Below are 25,786 nucleotides of genomic sequence, written 5' to 3'. Positions count from 1 at the left end.
TTTGTTTATTTATTTTTACTCTTCTTCAAGTTGACATTTATCTCATGTTGAAAAAAATATTTTATCGTCAATACATATATGATCATTTATTTGTTTTCATTTTTTTAAAATAAGTTTTTATTAAAATTCATATTGTTAATTTTTTTTTTTTTATGTCGTTGTTTGAATTGAGTTTTTAATTAATTTTATGCTTGAAGAGTTTATTAATTTTCTGTATATTATCTGTTATTAAATTTTGAAATATGTCTTTGACTAATTTCTTTACCATCGACATACAACCGAGGTTAATTTATTGGAATTTTTTCAACTTTTTTATTCTTTTCAAAGTGGCAACACGACGATTTTAAAAATGACTCAAGCGAAGCCAGCTGTTTTGGTATGAGGTCCATTAATCAATTTGAGAAATGAGCGAGATTTTGCTCCGAAAAAAAAAATCCGTATAAAAAATAATACAAAATGTTGTCAGTCAGTTAAAAACACAAATAAAATAAAAAAAATTATATTTAGGGTTTTTTTTTGTTTTCATATACTTGTACAGATTTAAAAAAAAAATCCAAATGACAAGTTTAATCCCTAGTAAATCGATAGTACAATAAATTTATTTCACGTGATATCAATCAATATTATTTTATTTATAAATCCTCGAATAAAAATTTCGACATTTAAAATTAATGTTCAACAAAATAAAAATATCTGAGTATAAATAATAATCATTATCTTGCATGAGTTTATCGGTGTAAATTAAATCGTAATCCTTTCTAAACAAAAAGTTATATAAATTATAATTTACAAATCAGCATTACAGATTCAAAAATATTTTAGTTTCTCTACACAATCAGTATATCAATTAATTATTTCAACTAGAAGCAAAATTATTATTCTATTATTCACATCGGAAAATCCTAATACTATATTTATCAGCTAAATAATAGTCCCAAAAATAACTTGAAAAAAATATCCACTAAAGCAATATCATCTTTAATTTATCATAAATTAAATAATAATTATTTTTCCATTTTAAAAATACTATTTTATTTATTTTTTTACATATAAATAATTTATTTTATTGACATTCTATTCACAGTCAAGAATAACATTTTTTATTTTTTTTTTTTCAACTTTTAAAAATTCTGAAGGGTGTATTTGTACATTTTGAAATACGATCTGTCACATCGACATATGGAAATTTGTTTGTCAAATATATTCTGCTGAATAATGATTTCAAAAAAGAAAAAAAAAAAAAATTGACAATATAAAAAGTATTTTGTATTTTACAAAAAAAAAAAAAATAATTATACAGATAAAATTTAAACTCGATAGTATAAAAAATGGATAATAAAAAATATATGAATTTAATGAGGATTTATTTTTTATATTTATGGGATCATAAATGCATGATGAGTTGGAATTTTCATAAAGAGTTCATTGTACTGGCATCTTGGCTGTAAATGACAAGATGCCTGTTTACGCTCAAGCATATTGTAAGGGGTGTAAAATAAAAAGGAAAAAAAAAAAATGGATTTAATCAAAAAATATCTTGGTGGACAAGATGATAAGATTTTTATGAAGATATATAAATAGTGACTTCAAAAAAAAAGTAAATATATAAACAAAAAAGTTGAAAGACAAGACTTATATGAAAAAAAAAAAAAAAAAAAATTAGATGTTGCATTTTTACAAAGTTAATAATAAACTGCTTCAATTCACCTGGAAAATAAATAAATAAAAAAAACCACAATATTAACTTTAAGACGCCTAGTCTCTCTGGATTTTCCAGAGAATAAAAAAACAAAAAAAAAAAACCATATTACCTTCGGACAATGAAAATTTATCGTCTACCATGAAATTAGACTTGTTCATCTATTTATTTTTAAAACTTAATTTAAATATATTACCGAGTAAAATTCAATACAGATAAACTAATTAAAAATGATCTAATTTAGTAAATTTTTCAACTAAATAATACAACAATTATTTAATTAATTGGTTTTTTTGAATGAATTAATTTTATTTATTTTATTCTTATCAATAATTATTGATGTAATTTAATTTGATATATAGTGATATTATGTTTGTTTAGTATTTTGCTTAGTCAATGTATTTGAAGCTTGTCTAGTAGGCAATCCACAGACTAGCCGCAAACAACTTGATGGTACAATAGTCTTTGTCGATGTGAATAAGACAAAGACAAGTGTAGAAAGGGCAACCTTCAGCGTGTTTAATGTTGTTGGCTGGCCAAAGCTGTCGAGTTTTTGAAACCACTTATTTCTCAATTCAAGACAAACCACAACACTCTCACAAACAAATGTTACTAAAGACTTTTTTTTTTCAATTTTTTAACTTAAAAATTTTCATGAAAAATTTAAAATCTTTGATAATATAAAAACAAATTAATAACTTTGTCAAGGTTTTACTATAACGTCATCTTTGACGTTGAAAAATTGTAAATAAAAAATATAATAAAATGAAAAAAAAATATACTCAAACTTTTAGAAAATATTTACCATTAGTACTTGTTTACTAAAGCCAAGTTGAATGATAGTTTATTATTAAACTATAAATTTTATAAATAGCCATATAAGATGTAAAATAATACAAAAAAAATTTAAAAGTCTATTCTTATTTTTTTAAAGATATTAAATTAAAAGCTCAAAGTATTTTTCTATCGACTATTATCTTAAATTATAAATTTTTATTGTTTTTAAATTTTAACTTTAAACAAATTAATAAATTCTCTGAAAATATGTGAACTGATGAGGGAGATGGTGGGCAAAATTTGAGAAACAAAAATAAATAAATAAAATAACCAAGTAAATTTATGCTTTATTCGTAACACGAATACATACCACAAGCATGCGCTAGGGTAAAATGAGTCAGAAATGGAGACGGTTCTTGTTGCAGTGTCTATCCAGTGTGGTAAACTACTCCGAGAATTCAAGCATAGCTGTGGTTATATTCCACATATCTACCCCTCATTCAAGTACCTTATACAACCCTAACCAAATACAACCCCCCCTTTTATATTTTTCATATAAAAATATATAAATTTTTTCTCCACATATTTATTGTCTATGAAGTAATATTCCCTTACTTATTTCATCAAGATAAAATTTAATTTTTTAAAGCTCCCACATGATAACATCTGCTTTCTTATTTTTTTTTCCTTTTTAATACAGTCCCTGAGGTAAATAATTAATTCACACATGAGGAAAGTTTTTTTATATAGTTTGTCTGGATGTGTTTCAAGGGAGTAAAAATTTTATCCAGTTCAATATAAAAATTGTTTAAATATATAAAAGTTTTACTTTTGGGAATTACAAAAAAATACAGATACAATAAAACAAAAAAAATAATAATAATTGACGTTAGACTAATTGACTCTACTGTTTATTTATTTTATTTTTTTTTGTATTTATATAAAATAATTTCAAGGAGTTGTCAAGGATAGCAGTGTAAAGAATTGAATTGGTTTTGCAAGCTTTAATTTGTCCGTTTTACTATGAACTTTTCCATTACACTTGAAAAAGCAAGAACCGAAGATTAATTTGTCAGTTCTTTTTCTTAATTTTTTTTTCTTTTTTTTGGCAGACGTTATGGTCTTTGAAAGTGCAATTTATATTAGTTCAAGTATTCATTCAAATATATAAAATAAATAAAAAATTGAATCTTTTGAATTATTAATTTATATCTCAATTAAATATATTAATTGCAATTTTTAATAGTATTATTTATCAGTGTTGAGATAAAGCTTATTTTCTATTTTTTATTTTATTTATTAAATGCCAATACGACTGTTGTTTGTGTATATATCACAAATGTGATTATCAGTGGGCATTCAATGGTATTCTCAAATACAAATAGAGGCAATTTATTTTGTTGTTTCTCTGAGTTCAGGCTGGTGCTTTTGCGTTGAGCTTAATTTTCAATTATCAGTAGATTCTCATGCACTCGGCTGTGTTACTCATCTCTCATTTCTCCTATTTCTTTTTTTTTTTTTTTTTAATTTTAATTAAATTTAAATTGATCTCACTGTGTGGTGGACTATACATAACACCAATATACTCTAATTATTTTCTAGCTAATTAATAATTATATAATCAATAATTATATTTTAAAAATTAATTGCTTTAAAATCTAAACTCATCATACATGTATTTTAAGTATCAATAATTTTATAAGTTTATTTAATAAATTTTTTAACTATATTTTTCAAAAAAACTCGTTCAAAAAATAAAATGTTCTTGCCCAAAATGTACTGGAGAAAATCTTGGAGCTTTTTTTTTTTTATATGAATGAAAAGAAAGTGCTTCTATACAGGCTGTTTACAAGTGACTCACTCGTTTTTCTATTTATTTCTACACAAAAGACCAAAGGGTCTTGGGGAAAAAATAAAAAATAAAAAAGGTTTATCACATTGTCCAACACGTATTCACTAAAATTAATTTGATTTTACATAATTCATCATGTTTATTTTTATTAATTTAATTCATCTTAAATGAGATAAAATAAGTGTAAAGTTGAATATGTCTTTTTTAGTGGTAATTTAATATAGTTAATTCAACTAAAACTTGTAGTTTTAACATGATAATAAAAATGGCAATTGGGCCTAGATATAAGTTGAATTTAAATTCAGTGTTAGTGAATAAATGAGAGAAACAGGGGAAAATAGTAAATTGAGACAGAAGAAGGTGGTCATGAGGGGTGACAAAATAAGTGGTTCTTGTATGGTTGGTAACCATTCCCTTGAGTGCGCGTACAGAAACGATATAATTGCCAAGACCAAGTGGGAATAACAATTAACATCTGTGACAGACCAGAACCCAAAAAGCTCTATGATAATTAAAAAAATTTATAAATAACAATAGACAATATTTTATTATTATTTTTTCATATACAATTTATGTATCAACAATTGTCTCTTTTAAATTTATTAATTGTTAAATAAATAACGAATAACAATAGATTACTTGATTTTTATTTTTTTTTATCAAAGGAAAAGTAAGTGGAGAAAAAAAAATAAATATCGCTTGTCAATAAAGCTGATGAAAAAGAACCTTTAAACGTGTCGTAGTTGGAAAATATCCTAGACATTGATATTCTGGCGGTTGCTTCATTTAATGTGGCACTTGTCTGTCTTGAAAAATTTACAAAGTTTTTTTTTATAATTTTTTTTGTGCATCGGCTTGAAGAGGGTAGTAATGGGTATCATGTACTTCATTTAAAAAAAATATTTTTCATCGAATTCCAATTATAAAAATAAAATAAAAAAAAACAAACTCCAATTATTTATTTTATTTATAAATAATTTTAACTGAAAAATTAATTATCTAAATAATTATTACATGAAAAAACTAAACAATTGAAAATTAATTAAAAAAATTTTAATATGAAAATTAATATTACAATATTTAAATTAAATAAAATTAATTTATTTCAAAGTTATAACGTGACGAATGAATGTTGAAGAATAACTAAAAAGGGGGAAATATTGAATTATAAAATGAACGTTAAACCCTAGAATAATATATGTAAATATAAAAGGTTAACTGAATGTCAAAATGTGAATAAGGCGAGAGTGAAGTTGAAGCTTTAACCCCTATTTCAAGAATTGAATGGTTTGGCACAATACTTGAGATAACATGCTGTATCTATACTTGAAAACTTTATACCGTGTACTATTTTTACTAGCTAAACGTTTGGTCTGTTGTCTAGCAAGTGGCATGTACCATGACAACGATATATTTATGATTTTGAGATATATCCACTTCTTGTGGATATATAATAGCACAGGGCAATATGGCAAAACATGGCAACCAGTGCAAACACAAAACGCCAATTTATTCTCAAGACAGCTGTCTATACATATATTTTCTACATAGAAACCTTACCTAAACCATGTTCGAACAATTTTCAATATTTTTTTTTCTGCCTCATATAAATATAACGAGACTTTGAGGGTTTTCTTCTCATCCCTATATACTTCAATTTATCTTTTGCTCTTTTAACGCATCATTTGACGAATTCGACCCTTATTTATTTATTTTTTTTCATGGCTATTTTTTTTATTATTTATTTATTTTTTTAACACACAGTGTAAATTTGTTTTATGAAAAAAAAAACAAGTTTTTTATTTTGATAACTATTATCTATCATTTATTTAATATGCAAATAATTTTTTGATAAATAAATTTACATGAATATTTTTTTAAAAATAAATTTTCAAGTATTAAATTATGTGTGTATTATATTTTTAACAGGCGCAGCAGCGGCAAATAGGGTTTACGTGGATGCTCTTTCCAGGTTGGCCCGTCAAGCACAGCTGGGCACATGGGGTGGCTCTCAGGATGTTGGTGAGTTGAACTTGATTACTAGCCCAAAACAATCTCATCATCATGATCACTATCATTACAGTCTTTTTATTTCATGATGAGAGACATTTTTTTTTGCATTACCACTATACTTGTATTTTATTTTCTTTTATTATTATTTGTTTTACATTCTCAAAAGTTATGTATAGTCTTTTTTTCTTACTGTGTCTGTTTTTTATTTTTTGTGTTTGCTTCTTTATTCAACTGCCACTGTGTTTCTTTTACACAATTCCATAAAGGAATGCTCTTTTTTTTTTTTTTGTATATTTTTGTTTTTTCATGTTCTCTAAGATCTTCTTATTTTCGTTGCAAAATTTTTTTTATTGCTTTCATTTCTATCCTTATATTACCCAACATAGTTTTTTTCATTTGAACAAAAAGTTTTACGTTTTTTTTGGCACTGGGCAAAAGCCTTGGAGATTTTTAAAGTCAATAAAAAAATACTTTTGTCTAAGTACAATCATAAGTTACGTCAAGACTTGGCTGCTTATCATTTTTTTTTTATTTTTTATTTAAATATTTATGAATAAAAATAATCCACTTGATTTATCCATCAGACTAACATGTCATTTAATGAGATGTCTTTCACAAAATACATATAATGATATTTCATTCGTATAAATTTGACTTTGAATTTTGAGATAGACATATTTGAGAATATATGACATAACTCAAAACTGGAAAATGAAGCTTTCGTGTCGAATTTACTTCACTGAGTATTACCATGAAGCACTATAAATACTCACATGTATATGCTGGCTTCCTTATGATAGTTCAATCATTTTACCACTCTTATAACATCGATTCCATTTCACTTGACAGCTTCTAACAATTTTCAACATCATTCCTATTGATCGTAAAATAAATTCAAAACGAAATACATATTACAAATGTACAAATATGTATAATTGATTCATATATATTCGATAACTGATCAAACATCATTATTATTACTCAAACTTCATTATGAAATCCCATAACAAATATATATTAAATGAAATTCCGATGATTATAAGCGTATGTATTTTATCATAATAAAATCCTGCAAATGTTTATTATTCAAAAACTATTATCATACAAATTTTGTATGGATTGAGAATAAATATGTTACACACAGATTCTAAATTAATCATTGTAAAAAGCATAAAATAATTTTGTTAAATAAAATTAAATAATTTTACAAGTAACCAAGTAAATACATGGATTTGTGGATGAAAAGGGGAAAATATATTTGGGCTTTTGACCCTCAAGGCTTTTGCGTATTGGTGTGTTGTTTGTCTTTTACTGAGTGAAATGCAATATATGACACATGGCAATAGATATACAGATAGTAATCGAGTGAAAAAACATTTTATTCATAGCTAAAGAGAGAGAAGTTAGAGGGAGAAATGGAGATTGGTTAGCAATTTAGTTTTGGCTTGGCTTCGAATTGCAAGGTTTATTGGGTTTATTTGCTACTTTACCAAATATTGCCACCATTTATATATATGTATGTTTTGTGTGTGTGTATTTATAAATGTAGAGGAAAATGTCCCTTTGACACTTGAATGTAAACCCATCATTCGTTGCCTTTATATATCCACTTGGAGTTGTCGGTTTGTGGCAGGTCAATCTCGATTACGGAAGTCACCGTATGACCACTGGTCAATTTTAGTTTAAGGACGAATTCAATTGAGTTTGATTTTACGACACAGATTGGCTATCTTTCCTGAAGTCCTTCATCGGTTATCCGCAAGAGGTTTGACAATTCTTGACCTTTTTTTGATCTTTTTTTTTAGTGATATTTGTCATCAATTTAATTTACAATTAAAGTTTTCATTTATTTTTTATTTATATCATGATTTCTTGTATCTTTTCTTTGATTTTATTAGATATTTTATTTTTTATTTTTTAAATAACCAATATCTCTTGTCATGCTTCGATCGTAACAGGTGTTTGAAAATCTCAAAGCGTAAAAATACGACGACGCATTGGATGAAAATCCTGACATTGAGTAACGATTGAATGCGTTGAGTGTGTTCACTGGGTATTTTGATTTAAAATTTATATATACTTTTTTTTTTTTTTTTTATATATTTTGATTTTATGTTTTTTTCTTTTTCATTCACTTAGAAAATAAACCAAATATACATTTATATAAAGCACAATGTACACTTTGTAAAATCCGTTCACGTTTCACGGGTCGAGTATTTTCAAATAAAAATGTGTGTTGTGTTTCAGCACCCCTCTCATTGTTCGACAGCTTTGATCTCTACCAGGAAAAATAGTCGTCTTTATTGCTTGGTTGAATGACGAAGTGATGGGATATATGAAAAAAAAGATTTACGCGCTGAAAAAAAATCGTTTTACAACACGTTCACGAACGAATTCTAGGTTAAAGTTGAACACGGAAGTCTAAATAAAGATGAAGAAAAAAAATAGGGGTTATATGGGTGTTTGTGAAGAGATGGGCGATGAAGGCGGAGTAGTATTCGATTATTGGGGGGTGTAGAAAATGAGAGCGATATCGAAATTGGCAATATCGTCGAGGCTGGGACCAGCCTTTTCCTCCATCTTCAACGACACTGCCAATGTAACTTTCGATCGATTCGAATCTTCCTGATAGGGAAAAAGAGGTTCCACTTGAACGATATATACAAGCTTTATTCTCATATATTTTTTATTTTTTTTTTCCACCAATTTCTGTATCTACTTTGTACACCCTCACGCGATATCTTGCATTTGGTGCGCCTGCTGAGCTACCGGAAGTCACGCTGCGCTCTCGTAGAAATGAAAAAAAATGAAAAAGAAATTGAAAGCAAGGCAGAAAAATTGAAACTCGATTAGAGCTTGAATTCACAACGTCACGTGGAGAGACTGAATAGCGCCAAAGGAAAAAAAAAACATACCATCTTGTTTCATCACTTTCTACTAAGCCCTGGGCTTTTCTTAATTTTTTTTTCTTCATTTCTTTTGGCTCCTTTTACTTTTATATACTTTTACTTTTACTCTGTATATAGCATACCGTCTTAAGGGTTGTATAAAACTTTTCCCCATTTTCTGTTATTTCAATCGTTTTATTTTTATTGTGGTTTCTCCGTCTTTTTCGTGTTCGCTGAAAAACTTTTTATCAAGTGGACACACTGTGTGTAATCTCAAAAGATTAATTATTATTTTATAATCGTGAAAAAATGACTAAATGGGCTCAACTCAAAAAACAAATTAATTCAATGTTTCAATTCTATATTCAACATGCCAGAAATGATTTTAAATTAATTTTATATGAATTTTTTTGGAAAGAGGATGTTTTAAAGTAGACACAGATATATATTTGTAATTAAATAGCAATGTTTATACCATGTTATTGTCGAATGAGTCAATGTTGATTCACATGACGAACCCAAGCAGCAATTTAATCATACATACTCAGTTGAGGTTTGGTTAAATACGTATATTGATGTGAGTTTATTTCAAAAGCGTGTTGTATACCTATTATACTATAGTCAAAAATCCCCTTCACTCCAACATCTCGTTGATATTCTCATTCCACTTATTTTGCACCTGTGTTCTCTAACCCATACACACATATGCTACAAAATGAAACTACAATAATTTTGCCACGATTCACAATTAAATTTGAAGCAATTATGCTTATTACTATTCGGGTTAAAATTTTGTACCGAGAGTTTTGTTGTTGTTGTTGTTGTTATGCTTTAGAATTATCATTTTATTTATTTTATAATTATATTATTGTAAATGAAATTTGTATACACGGATAGATTTTTTCTTTTTTGACCATTCAAAATAGTACACAATCCGCTTTTAAGATGGCCATACAGCAATCTGTATACGTGGGGAAATGTATTAGAATTTGATATGGGCCATAGCAATTTTTCTCGATGAGCGCCGCCTAACGACAATTCGGACTTTTACCCTATACAGTAGTACTTTTGAAACATGCCATATATGAAAATTTACGAACCCAATACTAAATTTTAAAGAAGGGAATATTAATACTGAATGAAAAAAATCGTAAATTTGACAATGTAGAAAATAAAAAAAAAAATATGTACACTCGAAAATCTGTTTGAAACATAATAAAATTAAAATAGGCAATAGCAAATTTTTTACAATAGTTATAGTTTTATTCGCACTGCCCCTCCGTAAATTAGTAATGGGGTAAATACATGGTAACTATAATAGAATAAAAATTAAATAAATATACACAGATAACGTTCAGACGATAATTTATTATAGAATAATTTATAATAATAATAATAATAATAATAATAATATTTTTACATCCAACTTTTTGGTATAAAAGAAAAACCTTGAGATGTTAAAATTTCTGACGTTATAACTGATGTATACTCAATAATTTTGTGGTGTGGAATAAAACCTAATTCAGTATCATTTAAGTCGATTAATTTATATGCATCAAAGTGTTCATCCTAATAACTTTTTATTTTCTTTGTATTGTTAACTGTATTATTAACTTTTTATCAATCATATTACGGTATTCTATAGGAATATCATTTATATTTTAAATAAAATTAAAATTTCATTGTAAATTAAAGAAAATATATTTTTAAAATCCCTTGATAACTTCAATAAAAGTGTTACCTGACGGAATAAAGCACATTACACATTTCTGCCGTTAAAATTATTTCATGTCTGTGCACGTCTGATAGAAGAATCGATTATCGACAAAGGCAGACGAAGCTAAAATCATCTGAATTTCCAATGCGCAGAATAACGGCCGCGCAGTAATTTAATTTTTTTGGCATAACCATAGAATTTCGCCATCTATATTAACATAGGCTTTTGAATACTGCAGTCGGTAACAACGAGCATCGCGGCAAGTAGTAGATAAAGAATTGCTATGGTGCATTGTAATTTTTAGGTGGAGACATTCGAATTTTTTTAACATAACTATTGTAAAATCTACAATATGCACAGCAAGTTCGACGCTGTGCTCAAGCAAAAATAAAAACCTATGAAAATTACTATGGTACATTGTAGTATTAGAAAAGAAGCATAATAATTTTTTGAATTTAAATTTGTAAAGATTCCATGTTACGTTGCAGTTTTTATTTTATACAAAGTAAAAAATCGAAATCTCAAATATTGCTATGGTCCATTGCAATTTTTTAATCACAACATTGTTTTTTTTCGTAATATGTAATGTAAAAAATGTATTAGTTGACCGATGTTTCTTGAATACTGTGGGACCGTAGTAAAATTTCGTGAAAATTTTTTTCCGTGTATAAAAATTTGAATGTATCGCATCCTTGAACTCTTGGGTGACCATTCAAAATAGTACACAATCCAGCTTTCAAAGTAACACCCATATCAGTTATACATGTATACGTATAAACATTTATTTGAACAGCGGAAAATTGTACAAATTATTTGCCACTATACTCTAAAATCCATCGCTTGCCAGTGTGTTAACTCTTCCCTTTCTCTATTTATTTTTATACATATGCAACATGATTATTAACGCTTATCAGAACATGTTCAAGCTGGTTTTAATAAAATTCAAAATTAGTTTTACGTTTGTTTTGTGGTTTTTTTTTTAATCAATACTTTATTGCTAAATAAAGAAAAATATTCACAGGAGAATTTATAACTATAATGACAAATCAACCAGTTCAATGTGAGCATCCAAAATTTTTGAATAAAATTTCCATTTCAAGTTTAAATCTGATATGAGAATTTTGTTGAATTTTACAATCCGATTGAAATCATCCGGCGATTAACTCAAAGCTCTTATCATAGTTTATGATATATCCAGTATAGAATATTATTGTTTATACATGTATTACCCAAAAGTACAAATAATTTTGTTTTACTAGAAATGCATATATTTGATCGATGTGCTCTTGTGCCCCGAGGGCTTTTTGTCGGTCAAAAGACCCTTCTCAAGGCTAGGCTTATTTACTATTCATGAAATTAATTTACTGTTGACCAACTACTTCAAGAAAATAGATAAATCAACAAACCAGCTCAATTTAAAAACAATATTTTCATGAAATTTTTCAAAATTACTTATTTTCAAATTCTTAAATAAAAAAAATAAAAATACTTGTTTTATGGGTACAACCTATCACATAAACTAATTTAAATTTTCGTTGTATTCTCATTCCATATTTTGTATACAAAGCCTGTATTCTCAATTTCCCATAAATATCCATGCATATAGTGTCGCTGTGTCGTTACGGACGTTGGGCACACGTCTAGATGCAGTTACAAGACCGTGAAATACTCCTAATTCAGTCTCAAACTCTATAGTTGTGCCAACGACACAACGTAATAGACTGCTTCCTACGATGATTTCACCAAGAGGTGTACATGTACCCTCAGGAATCAAAAGCAAACCATCCGAAATTCAACCCACAAATGTCTGTATATATTGCCTTCAATATCCTTCGAATACATACATATATCATTTGTACATAAATATATCTATATATATATTTTCAATGTGACCTATTTCACACGATTGCATTGAGTTGTAATTCTAGTTCCTTAAACATCACATCTATTAACTGTTAATAGCACACTGTGGTAATTACTTTGAACATTATATATCTGATTTATCGACAACCAATCCCATATATATGTCTACGAAAATTCATTTTTATAAGAGCTTTTTTCCTCCTTTCAATAACATGTTGTAAGTTTTTCCCTTTTAATTTTGTTTCCCTCTTAATTTTAATTATAAATCTATTGTTGTCTTAATCATATATATTGTTATTCTCTTGATATTTTTATACCATGTCAAATACAAAGTTTTTTTTATTTTATTTTTCTCTATGAGAGAAAAAAAATAGAAAACTTTTAGCAATGAAGTTTTGTGGGTACACAGCTTGTGTTCGCCTGACGCTTTTCCTATTTTAGTACATGGGGTTATATTGTTGTGAGTTGGAAGCTTGTATCCCTACAGGACACGTACTTATTCTACACGTTTCATGTACATTTGACCAAATGTAAACATATATGTGTTTTGGAAAACTCACACATATAAATATAAAATATATACAACAATGTTCAACACTTGTGGTTGGATTAGCAATTTCCAACTCATACCATTTTTTTTTTTTTTTTTCATTTATATTTACATTTTTGTAATATTCTAGAAAATTTTATTATTAAAATTTACTTTATCTTGTCGGTTTTGAATATTTTATTTTTCATCAGTAAATTAAATTTTTATCTGTAAAATCGAAATGAAAACTTGCTGTTTTAAATGAACGATTGGATATGAAAATTTTCATCAATTTTACACAAATTTTTTTTTACAATTATAATTAAATTATAAATATTTCAAAGTAAAGTCTAGTAGCAATTTTTTTTTGGCTAGCTAGAATTTGTGACGTGTTGATATTTGAAAATCTTCATTACACGCCTTATTGTTACATGCTGTATAAATTTTGTTTTTTTATTTCTATCAATTTATTTTTTGCTGACTTGTGCATGGATTTTGAATAGAGATAACGTTGTTAATACGTGACATGATTAACAAAATAACAACGCAAACGAGAAATAGAGAACAGGCATTAACAAAAGCACTTGTTCTGAGTGATTAATGAGAAAAGGGTATGAACATAGGGCGTTACGATAGCAAGAGTGCACAAGCAAGCATCATTACCAAGATTTTATTAATTGCCATTGTCGTGTAATTTGCGGCAGTTAATAAATATACATCAAATTGTTTTTTATTTTTTTACACAAAAATAAAAACTATATAAATTATATTTTTTATTTGTTTTTATAACTATATATTATTTTAATATGATAAGTTATATATCAGTTAACAAATTATGCTGATAAATTATTTTGTTGTTACTCGAATGAATTTATTTGAAGTTTGATTGTTTATTAAGGGTGAATATTTAGTTTTATAAAGTTTAAAAGTTGTCTATTTTAAATGAGAAAACTGACAAATTCTTAATGAAATAACTTTTTACTTTTTGTGTTTGTTTATGAATATTGTAATTTTGTATATATGTTTTGGTAAATAAGATTGACTTGGAAGAAACCAAAAGCCAAAGTGGTATAAACTTTATATGGTTACACAATATATGTATTTCAAAGTACAATTCTCATGGACTGACTGTGGTTTTGCATTAATCCTTGAGTGGCTTGTTCAAGAAAAAATAAAAATAAATAAAACTTTATAAACATTCTTAGAGTATTTTTTAAAATTCAATTTACAAAAATATATATATATAATAATTTAATAAAAAAAAATATTTGCTGATAGTTTCATTCATATTTTTTCTCTATTTTTTTTTTTACATACAGCCACAAGCGAAATAAATTTTCATATTGTAAAATCGCCTGTGGCCATTTCTTTTGCTGCAGAGGTAACAAAATTTTCTATTTTTGTTTTGCCTTTTTTTTTCTATATAAAAACCCCTTTGATGCATGTTAATGCTACTTGAACTTCAATGACAATGAACAAATATATGCAACAAAAAAAAAAAAACAAAAAAATGAAACATTTAATATATAATATTATGAAATGTCTGTGTGTTTCAATGAAATTTATTTTCTTACTTTTTAACAGGCTTGATTTTCCATGTCATTCTTTTAAACTTTTTTTTTTCTATTTATTTATTTTTATTTTAATATATATTCTCTTGTTGATGTAGCATTTATATTTTATTTTTTCTCTGGAATTTAATCTAAAGTGGAAAAACGTTGCCAGTTGGGCAACAAGAGATGCCAAAAAAAAAAAAGTTAAAACAACTGCACCAACAAGCCCTTCATTTTAATATAATTTAAAATGTTTATGTATTTTTTTTTTTCCAATATTTTTTATATCTACTAATTTTGTTATTTATTATTTTAATCTATTTAAAATTATTATCATAATTTTTTAATTTTATAATCTAAATAAAAATTTAAATAGTTGAATTAAAATGTCATGATTATTGTGATAATAAAATGAGTCATGGTTCATAATAACACGACAATATTAAATAACATTAGTATGAAAATTTATGATGTCTACTTTAAATCTGTGACAAAAAGATATAATGATTAATGAAATGTAAAAAGGATTGTAAATATTTAAAGGGTGTGTAGTCACTCAGTAAAATATTACGAGACAAAAATGACATATAGATTGTCATAATTTTAACATTTTTGATAGGTCTATCATACATGCTCACTTATCCCACATGAATCTAGATTTTTGGTTTTGTCAACTTTTCATCCTCTATCACCTTTACTCTCTCTCCTCTTTTTTTTTTTTTTCTTACTTTTTTTTCCCATTTTCTTCTCACGTTTTCAACTGAAATGCGCTCCATTACTTTCGTAAAATCCTAAAATCTCTGAAGTCGATTTTTCTCAAAGTTTTCTTGATAAAATGAAACTAAAAAAAATTTAAAACAAAATACAAAAAATGAATAAGTATAAACGAAATATAGAGATGAAATTTTAACATGAAATAGATTTGACTTTTGCTGTATTTACTCATCACGTACAAACGATTTACTGTTTTTTTTTTCTTTTATTTCTCGTTCATATTTTTATTATAGCGTATTGTTGTCAGAGATGATAAAAAGTACTTTATTCTTTACTTGAAAATGGTACACTTGTCTAGTAAATTGTAGAGATTTTTCTAACGTTGAGACATGTCAAAAAAAAAAAAAGAAACATTATCAATATATTATAATAAAAAAAAAAAAAAAGAGAGGGAAATTATTTTTCTTTAATCTTGAAAAATATATTTAAAATAATTAAAAATATTTATGAATGAAAAATTAGAAAATATGAGAAAATTTGTTAAAGTAGAAGGGTTAGATGAAAGACGATATACAAAGATGGCGTCATTTAAAAGTGTCAGCTTGGTTTGTAAAATAAAGGGTTGATATTTTTCATTGTATAATGTATATAACACTGGGGGAATGAAAATTTGAGTAGACATGCACATGGCGTAGCGACACTAAAACCCCACAACTTGCAAAAATATCATTCAAGAAAATGAAAAAACATCAAACCATAAAATATATATTTTCCATTTTAAAAATTTACATTTCTATAATCAATACATACACAAGAATACAAATAAAATTTCCAAATACATCAAAATAATCTAAAGACACTGACAAAGTTACGATGAAGATAAAAAAAAATTAAAGTAGATGAAAATATTTATATAAATCTAGTCAACAATTCTCCTGGCTTGAAAAAAATATCACTTTATAAGAAAAAAAAAAATCCACCCACATTTATATTTATTTTTTCGTTCACAACAATGTGAACGAAACTTTTTTCCCCCTATATACTCAAAAAAATCTGGCTCCTCAACAGAGAATTTCTTGTGGACAATCTTTGTAGCATTAGACGCACTTGTGCACCCCAATAACATTTTCTTATTTTTTTTTTTTTTTATCCAAACCAGTGTTGTGTATAAGCTCGGAAAATTCCCCTTCAATTTTTTCCAAATTTCCTCGAAGCAAAAAAAAGGAAAAATCAGAAACCGAGAACCCTCAATGGTGAAAAAAAAAAAAAATAATAAAAAACTTTTTTGTAATGAATGAACATGATTTTGTCTGAATTGAATATTCTAGTATTGAAATTTTGCTGACTGTGGTCAAACTGAATAACCCCTTTGCAACATTAACCTTGCTCAAAAATTGTTGAAGCATAGCTGAACATGAGAGTTAATTTACATTTTATCTGTTAAATACATACACATAAATAAAAATTAAAAAACAAGTCTACGATTGCAAAATTAAATAATTTTTATTGATAAAACAGTCTAATGGTATGTTTACTATTAATATCTAGCAAGTAAATTCATGTATGTTAGACTTTCATTAACAAATGTATACTTAGATCAAGTCTACAGTGTATAACATCAGCCTATTCACGTAAAATATTTCTGTGTTAATTAGTTTGAGACGGTCGAGTGGTTAGAAAATTGTTTGTCTTATCCTAAAATTCACCAAGTTTATACACACCCAGACTATTGATAACATAATAAAAAAAGATTATATTTTAGATTTACTTTATATTTCGAGTTTAAGATTGAAATTAAAAATTTATTTTAAATATTTTTTTTGACGGTTGACAAATATTTACACGTATTTATATATTTATATTTAATTTTTAACAGAAAAAGCTCAATACAAAATAACTTTAAAAATTATTATTAATAATTTTCTTATTTTTTTTTCAATAAATTTTGTAATAATCAAATTCTAAACTCACTATTTTTGTAGTATTTTTTTTTCTTATATATAGACAAAAAAATAAAAAATAAAAAAATAAAAGGAGCTTTTTTTTCTTGTGACTAATATTGAGGAAATTGGTAAACGTTGTTCTTTTTTTTTTTATTGCAGCGTCATGCTGACACAGATGTGTTATATTAACAAACTTTTTTTTTCATTATTATTATTTCATTATTTATTATTTATTTGTATATTTTTTTTGTTTGTTGATCCATCGTGGGTCTATTGAATTATCAATGAATCAATTTCGATAGATTTAAAATTTAATAGTGTCAATTTATTGAACTTGGTAAATTCACGTGGGATTTTACTATGACGAATTTTTCAAATTATTTTATAAATTGATTTTTTTAATGATATTGAATTTTGATATGTCAATTTGTTTGATTTTGTTATTTTGAAATTAGGGAGAGTTGTGACTTGTGATGACGATTTTATTAGACAAGAGTAAACCAATGTGAAATCAATTGAAATTATTTTTGAATACATCTGCTTGTGATGTTGATTCAATGATAAAAAAAAAACACAAATATTCTTTGTTATTGATTCACTGATGCAGAATTAATTTGAATAATTTTTTATTTAACTGATTGAATAAATGGCTGCTTTTTTTTTGGGATAAATATTCAATGAATTTACATATCCCAAAGTGAAAATTTAGTTAATGATGGGGTTATTCAAACAATGTGCTACTGAAATTTTGTTAAAATATTGTTTCAAAAGGTTGTATACTCTATGAATTCATCAACAACTTTATAATGATTGAATTCCGTATGACATTAATCAAAAGTTTCAAAGGATTTTCAATTTAAATGGTGAGATGTAACATTTAACAAATGCTTCTGCCAATAAAGTTTGATTGAAAAGCATCATCAGACATAACAACTAAACTATACAAGTATTATATAACTGTATTGTTTGACCAACAAAATTCACAGGTCAATTAAAATGTTTATCAAACTATCATTGTTATTCAACCTTCAACAAGTTGATATATTAATTGGCAATTATTTTAACAAATTTACCAAAACAAATATAAACCAAGTGACTTAAATTTTTATGTATTAAATACCCTCTAAATTTATATCATCTTCAACAAAAAAAAAATTATAATAATTCATTATTTATTCATTTAATATATTCTCAAGATTTTCGTTTGACCTATATGAATATCATTGAGGTTTTTTTTTTTTTTTTCTATATAAGAAAATTTTTTTCTCAACATGAAAAATTATTTATTCAACATCTGATTTTATTTTTAGATAGTAAATAAAAATGAAGGGGTGGTTCTTGAAAAAATGAAATGGTCCGAGTTGAATAAATTGCTGAATAAAATATTTTTTTTTTTATATTCAACTTTTGGTTTTATTTTTATTTTTTTGTTAACTTTTGTACTCAAAGTATTTATATAAATATATACACATATATAGTTTGCATAGTCTTGTTGGTTTGTATATATTCAAAAACATAAACTCCCCAAAGACTGTAGTCGCGCGCGCGAACTTTAAAGCTCAACATCTGCATTGCAGTTGAATAAAACAATGTTAAGCCAACAGTAAGATTCTTATGAACAATATATATATATGCAAGTACATTTGCTGAATAAAAATACATGTTTACCAAATATTTTTAACCTGTCTTTAATTTTTTTTATACATATATAATAATTCTTTATAGTAAAATTTATTTATTCAACTTTTGCCAATATAAAAATATATTACATTTAACTTTTTTATAAAAATAAATTAACAAGTTTTATTTGAGGTTTTTTCTTATCTTTATTTTGGCTAATAAATATATATATGTAGATTTTGTTTTTCCATTTATTTTTATAGTTTTGGTCAAAGAGAAAATTATTCAAACAGTTATATTGAGACATTTTGCTTGTTTTATTGACTGTTGAATATTTAACTTTGATATTTGTCGACTATTTTTTATGATAATTTAGTTTTTTATTTAAAAAAAAATCATTAATTATCAAATTGAGAATCATTACGTGGTCAGACATTCGTTTTTTGTATTTACAAAATCAATTGAAAGTATTAGAGTGGTTATCAAAAGCCCTGAAAAAAAAAGCTCTGCCAAGTTTGTGCCTTGAAAGAAAAAAAAATAAATAAGTTGTTACTTTTATTTTTTTACTGAGTTGTCTTACTCTTGTCGCATTAAAAATTCACCAAGGGTCCAGAGCTTTTATGGCCTTCCGGCCATTTCGTCACTACACCATTGCTTCAAGCAGTTTTCTCTTTCACGCGTTTCTTTATTTTATTTGTTTATTTTCTTTATTTTCTTTTCATTTTTATCATCGTTATTATTATATTTTATTTTTCCATCTTTTCAACGTTAATTATTCAAAGTCTTTTTATATTGGGGACATCATGATAACTTTTAAATGTGTCTTTATCATTTTAAAGTGTAATTACAATGAAATTTTATATGACACAACTTATGACTTTATAAATGTTTGATGGTTACTTGGATAAGCTTAGCAGCCATGAAATTTTATTTTTTATTACTATTATCATCAACATTAACAGATAAAATAGATTTTCAAATTTATGACATATTAAATTATATAATAACTATTTTCAATTCAAAAACTACTAATAGTTTATACATTCAAAAGAAAAAATAAAAGAAAATCTTAAACATTCTTTTTTTTCTATTAAAAAAAAAACCTGAAAAAATTTTTATCTAAATTTACACAATATTAAGTTACCTCTGATAAAATGAAAATTTTTTTAAATGAAAAATACATAAAATTATCCAACTGAATTTAATTTAAAAAAAAAAATTGAATTATTTAATTTGAAAAAAAAAAAACCTACTGACAAACATACTTTGTTTTTAAAGGAAAATTTATACTGCAATCGTAAAAATATATCAGCTTATTATATAAAAACAATTTGCACAAATTAATTTGCATAAATGATGAAAAAGCTCAGTCTGAGCTTTTTTTTTTTGTTAAATATAAAAAAAAAAATTTTATTCACAAATGAAATTAAATTTATTATGATATATAATATTATAAACATTTGATAGGATATATGTGTAAATTGTTGATGTTTATGTTACTCTGTTTAAACCCCTTGCACCCGAGCATTAACTGGATCCCCAGTGAAGCCACACACATTGAGGCCAAAGCCCCATAAGCGTCGTTACGCCACGTTACATTCATCTATACATATTTATGTCCATGTATTTTCTCTTCATCTGTATAATTTCATGTATCTTGTTTTTTTAATTTTTTTATTCTCAATCCCTTTAAATTGTCTCTACCCTTGTCTCTTCATTCACCCTATTTAAATACAATTTTTTTCCATCAGACACGTAATCAAACAATTAAACAATATGTATTATTAATTAACCAAATTACACAAAAATTAAATATTTAAAAATATCCTAATGTAATGATTTAAAATATTAAATAAGGTTTTGATTTTTTTTGATTTTTTAAAGCGTTAAAGAAATTAATTATTATTAACAATATGGAAATATTGTTTTTTGTTTTTATATTTGATTAGTTTCTGTTGAATTTGTTAATATTTTTTTTATAAACAAAATATTATTTAGTTCTGTAAAAAAATATATTGATACTAAAGTTTTAAAAGTTTATTTTTATTTTTTTGTTTGCATTATTTTATTACGGAAAAGTTTATTTTTAGTTTTTGTATTTTGCATTTTTTACATTGACTTTTGAACCTTAAAACTGCAAAGTGTCGTGAGAGTTTGAAAAAGTCGGATGAAAGCACTGTCGTCTGACCGCTTAAGCTCTGCCTGTGGCCTTCGTATACCGTGAACGGATTAAAGTATCGCCACCAGTCTCTGAATAATTCAAATGTTCATTCATTTTTATTTTACTTTTATATATCTATGTATTTTTATCACTGACATTTTTCAACATCCTATCATCATAATACAAGTAATATAAACTTTTCTTACCATGTCAATTTTCATCAATTTAAAAAGGAAGAAAAAATATAATAAAAAAAATATACTTCCATTACTAAGAATAATATAAAAAAGAGACAAAATAAATAAAGTTTTTCACTGATAAAATTACCCCAATGATGATAAATATTATAATATAAAATTTAAAAATTATTTTTATAATTTAAAATAATAATGTCTTTGTTTGTTTTTAAATTTTCAGGCTCAGCATTGATGAGAATTGTCGAAGTTTACAAGGAAATTCAAGAACAAGAAATGAACATTGTAAGTTGATATTAAAACAAATTAATTTAATAATACATTGAATACACATAATTACCATAAAACTCTTGACTATATATTTTTGAAATAAAATTTGTAAATTAAGAAAACTTTTCATCTATATATTTGAGAGTGTGAAATTTAAGAAAATTCAATTTGCCGAGAGTAGAATAAAGTTTTGACTGGATGAGACATCTCGAAGGAAATTGGATACAATTTTCTTCTTTTTTTTTTTCCACTGACACAATGTTTCAAAGTGCAAATATATATCTACATATAAATTTATCTTTGTATGTTTTTCAATTTTATTTTTCTTCGGTTTATAAAATATATATAACGAACAAGTTTCGAGCGTGTAAAGTCACCAGGGTATTTAAATAATTTAAATAAACCTTCGTGAAGGCAATTAAAAGCACTGATTTATACTTCACAAAATGTAGAATTGTTGAAATAATAAAAAAAAAAATTGCAAAGAAGATAAAGTAGAAAGATTTTAGAAATATTTCTACAATGTGAAAACGAAATAGTCTCAAAAATTCCATGAGAAAATGTCGAGAATATCTACTAAAATATTAAACGCTGACTTTCAACATCACCCCTTTTTTTGATGATACATTTTAAATTTAATACTTTATTCATATACATAATAATAATAAGAAAAAAAAAAAAAGAAATACCATTATATATTTCGATCGAAATTCACAAGATGCAATTTATATTTTTATCTCTCTATTTATTTTTCTTCATTTGAACAATTTGTCTTGAAGAGGAATTATATTTGTCAATTGAATAATTTATTAACCAGCTCAATTGTAAAGCTAAAAAAGAAAAATGAATTTAATAATTTATTTTAGTAATTATACTTGAAAATACAAGAAGCAATTACGAGTATTATGAATCATTAATAACGATAGAAATTTTCAGTTAAATTTTTTTTTTTTTTTGGTATTTCAACCAAAACAAGAAGATGATAAATCATTTTTCATTGAGTTTCTTTTTATATATTTTTTTTAAAATAAATAATAAGAGATAGAAAAATGTTTTTATCCAAATGGTCTATGAGATATCCGAGTGCAATTACTTGACTTTTATAAGTACCTCTTTTTTATCTTGAAGTTTATTATTATTTTTATTTGTTTTGATTTTTTTTTATTACTATCAGATATCTTAGTTTTTTTTTTTTACCCAGTTTTATTATCGTTATTTTGAAGACATAAACAACTTTATTACCAGAATCTTTATTCTAATTATAACACTGTCTTACACTCCAAGGACAGTTCATTGCTTCTCATATTTTTTTTTACTATTATTTATACTGTTTTATTTTTTTCTTCTTTTTTTTTCTTCTACTCTTTTACACTCTTTGTTCGGACAATAGACGGAAAAATGTGGCTCTTACCGTGTACTTAGAGAATGGAATGGGACGATAAATATTCCTGGATAAGGAGCCACACCAAGAAAGAACGAAAAAAAAAATATATAAAATTATAAATAAAATAAAAATTAAAAATAGGTAAAAAAAAAAATAAAAGTGCAACGTATGCGCAGAGTTATGTATATAAAAGAGCTTTTTTTAAATTTTTTTTTTTATTAGTTTTATCAGTTGAAGTAAATTCTTTTCTTCTTCCTTTTTTTCACTATTATTTTGCCACATTTACTCTATATCAAGTACGATCTCTCTTCTTTACTTTCTTGTCCACTTTTTATTTTTCACTATCTTTTATTATTTGTTTTTTTTGTTTTATTTATTTCCTTTGTTTTTTTTTTTTTTTTAGTATTCAAGTGATATTTCTAGCCATTGAACAGACACATACTTGTCGCACGTTTATATGTACTTGAATTTTTTCAATGCACTTCAATGTGTACCTAATCTCCTCGGGGTAACTCAACAACGAGCTGACCAGATCGATTTCTTCTTTTCACAATTTATTTTATACTATTATTTCATCTTTTTTTTTTTGCACATTTTATTTAACTTGGACCATTGAATGTTTGCTGAATTGTGGCTGAAAAGACAATGCCAGTTAAAATGATTGGAATTATAAAATGGTCGACGTGTTTGAAAGTAAAGCTCAATTGGATTTTGTAAAAAACGATTTATTTTTAATATATATTTTTTTTTATCTATTGTATTATTTTGTTGTAATTTTTTTTTTGTACTTTAAAATCACCTGGTTGTTATATTCTGACCATAACTTTTATTCACAAAAGGATGCGACATTTATCGTTTTTCCATTCTCTGATAATGTCAAGACGAGTTTACGTGATGTTAATACAAACTTGATACTCAAAAATGGCTGAACAAAGATTTTTTAAAATACATATACACAAGTTTGTGTCAATTTTTCATATCTTTTTTCTTGTTTAATTTCCTGGTGGGTTGTTTTTTTTTAAGTATCGTGGATTTAAAAGTATCAAAAGTCTAGAAAAGTTTGAATCCTTGGGGATCTTGGTTATTCTGTACGTGTATATTCGAAATAACTTGAAGCAGGTGAGGGGCAATCAAGCATGGACATTATCGAAACTATTTAATACGATTAATAAACTTGTAGAATATAGAATATAGTTATCAAAGTTTGATTTACCAAGACGAATTTATTGAAATTTATAAAAAAAGTTGTAAAATTATTTTTAAATACTTTTTTTAATGCTGAAATGTTAAAGTTGATATACCACTTGAATTAAAATTAAAAAAATGAGTTAAATAAAAGTTAAAATATCGTTGATTAATTAGTAAATTAAAATTACTTTGTAAATTTCATTTTGAAACAATTTAAATAATTCAATGTCAATATATAAAAATATGCTTTTTTGTTTATTTTATTTTTGAGAATACTTGAAATGTTTTAAAGCTCACTGTTCAAAAAAATATGATAATAATGAAAATTATAAAAAAATAAAAAACAGCATAGGGAGATTGTGAAGAGGTAAGAGTAGCATTTTTTTTCCAGGCTGTTTAAATTTGTAGAGAGGAAAATGTTTGCCCATCCATTTCCTTCGTTTCCCTATGACTCTTATCAAACTTGCCGGAACAGAAGTGAGTTTAACTCATTCCTCCGGGGCCATTTGGCACTAGAAAAAGGTCCAATGACTTTACGAGATTTTTGACGCATTTTACAATTTCATTTATAAATTAAAAATATATATTTTTTTTTTAAATTCTTTTAGGTCAATTTTACTAACTAACCTTTGTACAAACACAGACATTCATCCATTTTAAAAACAAATATTTTCAATTTAAAAAAAAAAAACTTTTTTTATAATTAAAATTTTTATACTGATGAAAATCAAATTAGTAATTATTACAGTTGTTGAAAAATTCAATCTATGATTAAGATTGAAAATATAATAACAACTAAAATGTAAATTTATTTTATTTATTTTTTTTACTACTTGAAAAATAAATTTTGTTTTTTTTTATATTACAAGATTTAAAACGTTTTGAATGTAAATATATTAAAAGCATTTTTGTTATTGTTCTGGAAAAATTGAGATAAATTTGTTTGATATTTTTTCTTCATTAACTTTATGTCATTTTATTTATTTTTATATTTTTAATAATATATTTTATCATTGTTTTTATCATGAAAAAAAATATTATTTATTTTATTTTATAGAAACAATGTTCAAATGAGTAATAAAAAAATTGCTTTGTTGATCAGTCAGTATTTATTAATCTGTGAAAAATAAAATAAATAAGAATAAAAAAAAAAAAAAATGTATCGAAATGGAAAATAATTCGAGTCGCAATATAACCGACAAATACTGATAGGATTTTCATGGATTTACTCGGGGATTGCCTCTGGGATGAACCTTGCAATACCATAACTATCATTCAATATTTTTTATTTTTTATTTTTAAATTTGAATTTATTTTTTTACTCAAAAATATACACATCTATTTTTAAAATACATCTATGTAAAAAATAATAAAAGAATAACATCAAAAAAATATAGATATATATTTTTTCATTTTATTAA

General features: G+C 25.3%; 1 protein-coding gene across 2 annotated transcripts in view; it reads left to right on the top strand.

Moving 5' to 3' along the window:
* Positions 1-25,786, top strand: part of LOC122857997 (putative uncharacterized protein DDB_G0282133) — a 72,843-nt gene that overhangs the window by 39,079 nt on the left and 7,978 nt on the right. For both annotated transcript variants that reach the window (XM_044160588.1, XM_044160587.1), the window contains 2 exons: positions 6,258-6,350; positions 21,747-21,808. In XM_044160588.1, the coding sequence (XP_044016523.1) occupies positions 6,258-6,350; positions 21,747-21,808 (155 nt within the window). The remainder of the gene's footprint in view (positions 1-6,257; positions 6,351-21,746; positions 21,809-25,786) is intronic.

The sequence above is a fragment of the Aphidius gifuensis genome, linkage group LG5, assembly GCF_014905175.1.
Source record: "Aphidius gifuensis isolate YNYX2018 linkage group LG5, ASM1490517v1, whole genome shotgun sequence".
Taxonomy (NCBI): Eukaryota; Metazoa; Arthropoda; class Insecta; order Hymenoptera; family Braconidae; genus Aphidius; species Aphidius gifuensis.
This window is presented reverse-complemented; position numbering and strand designations above follow the sequence as displayed.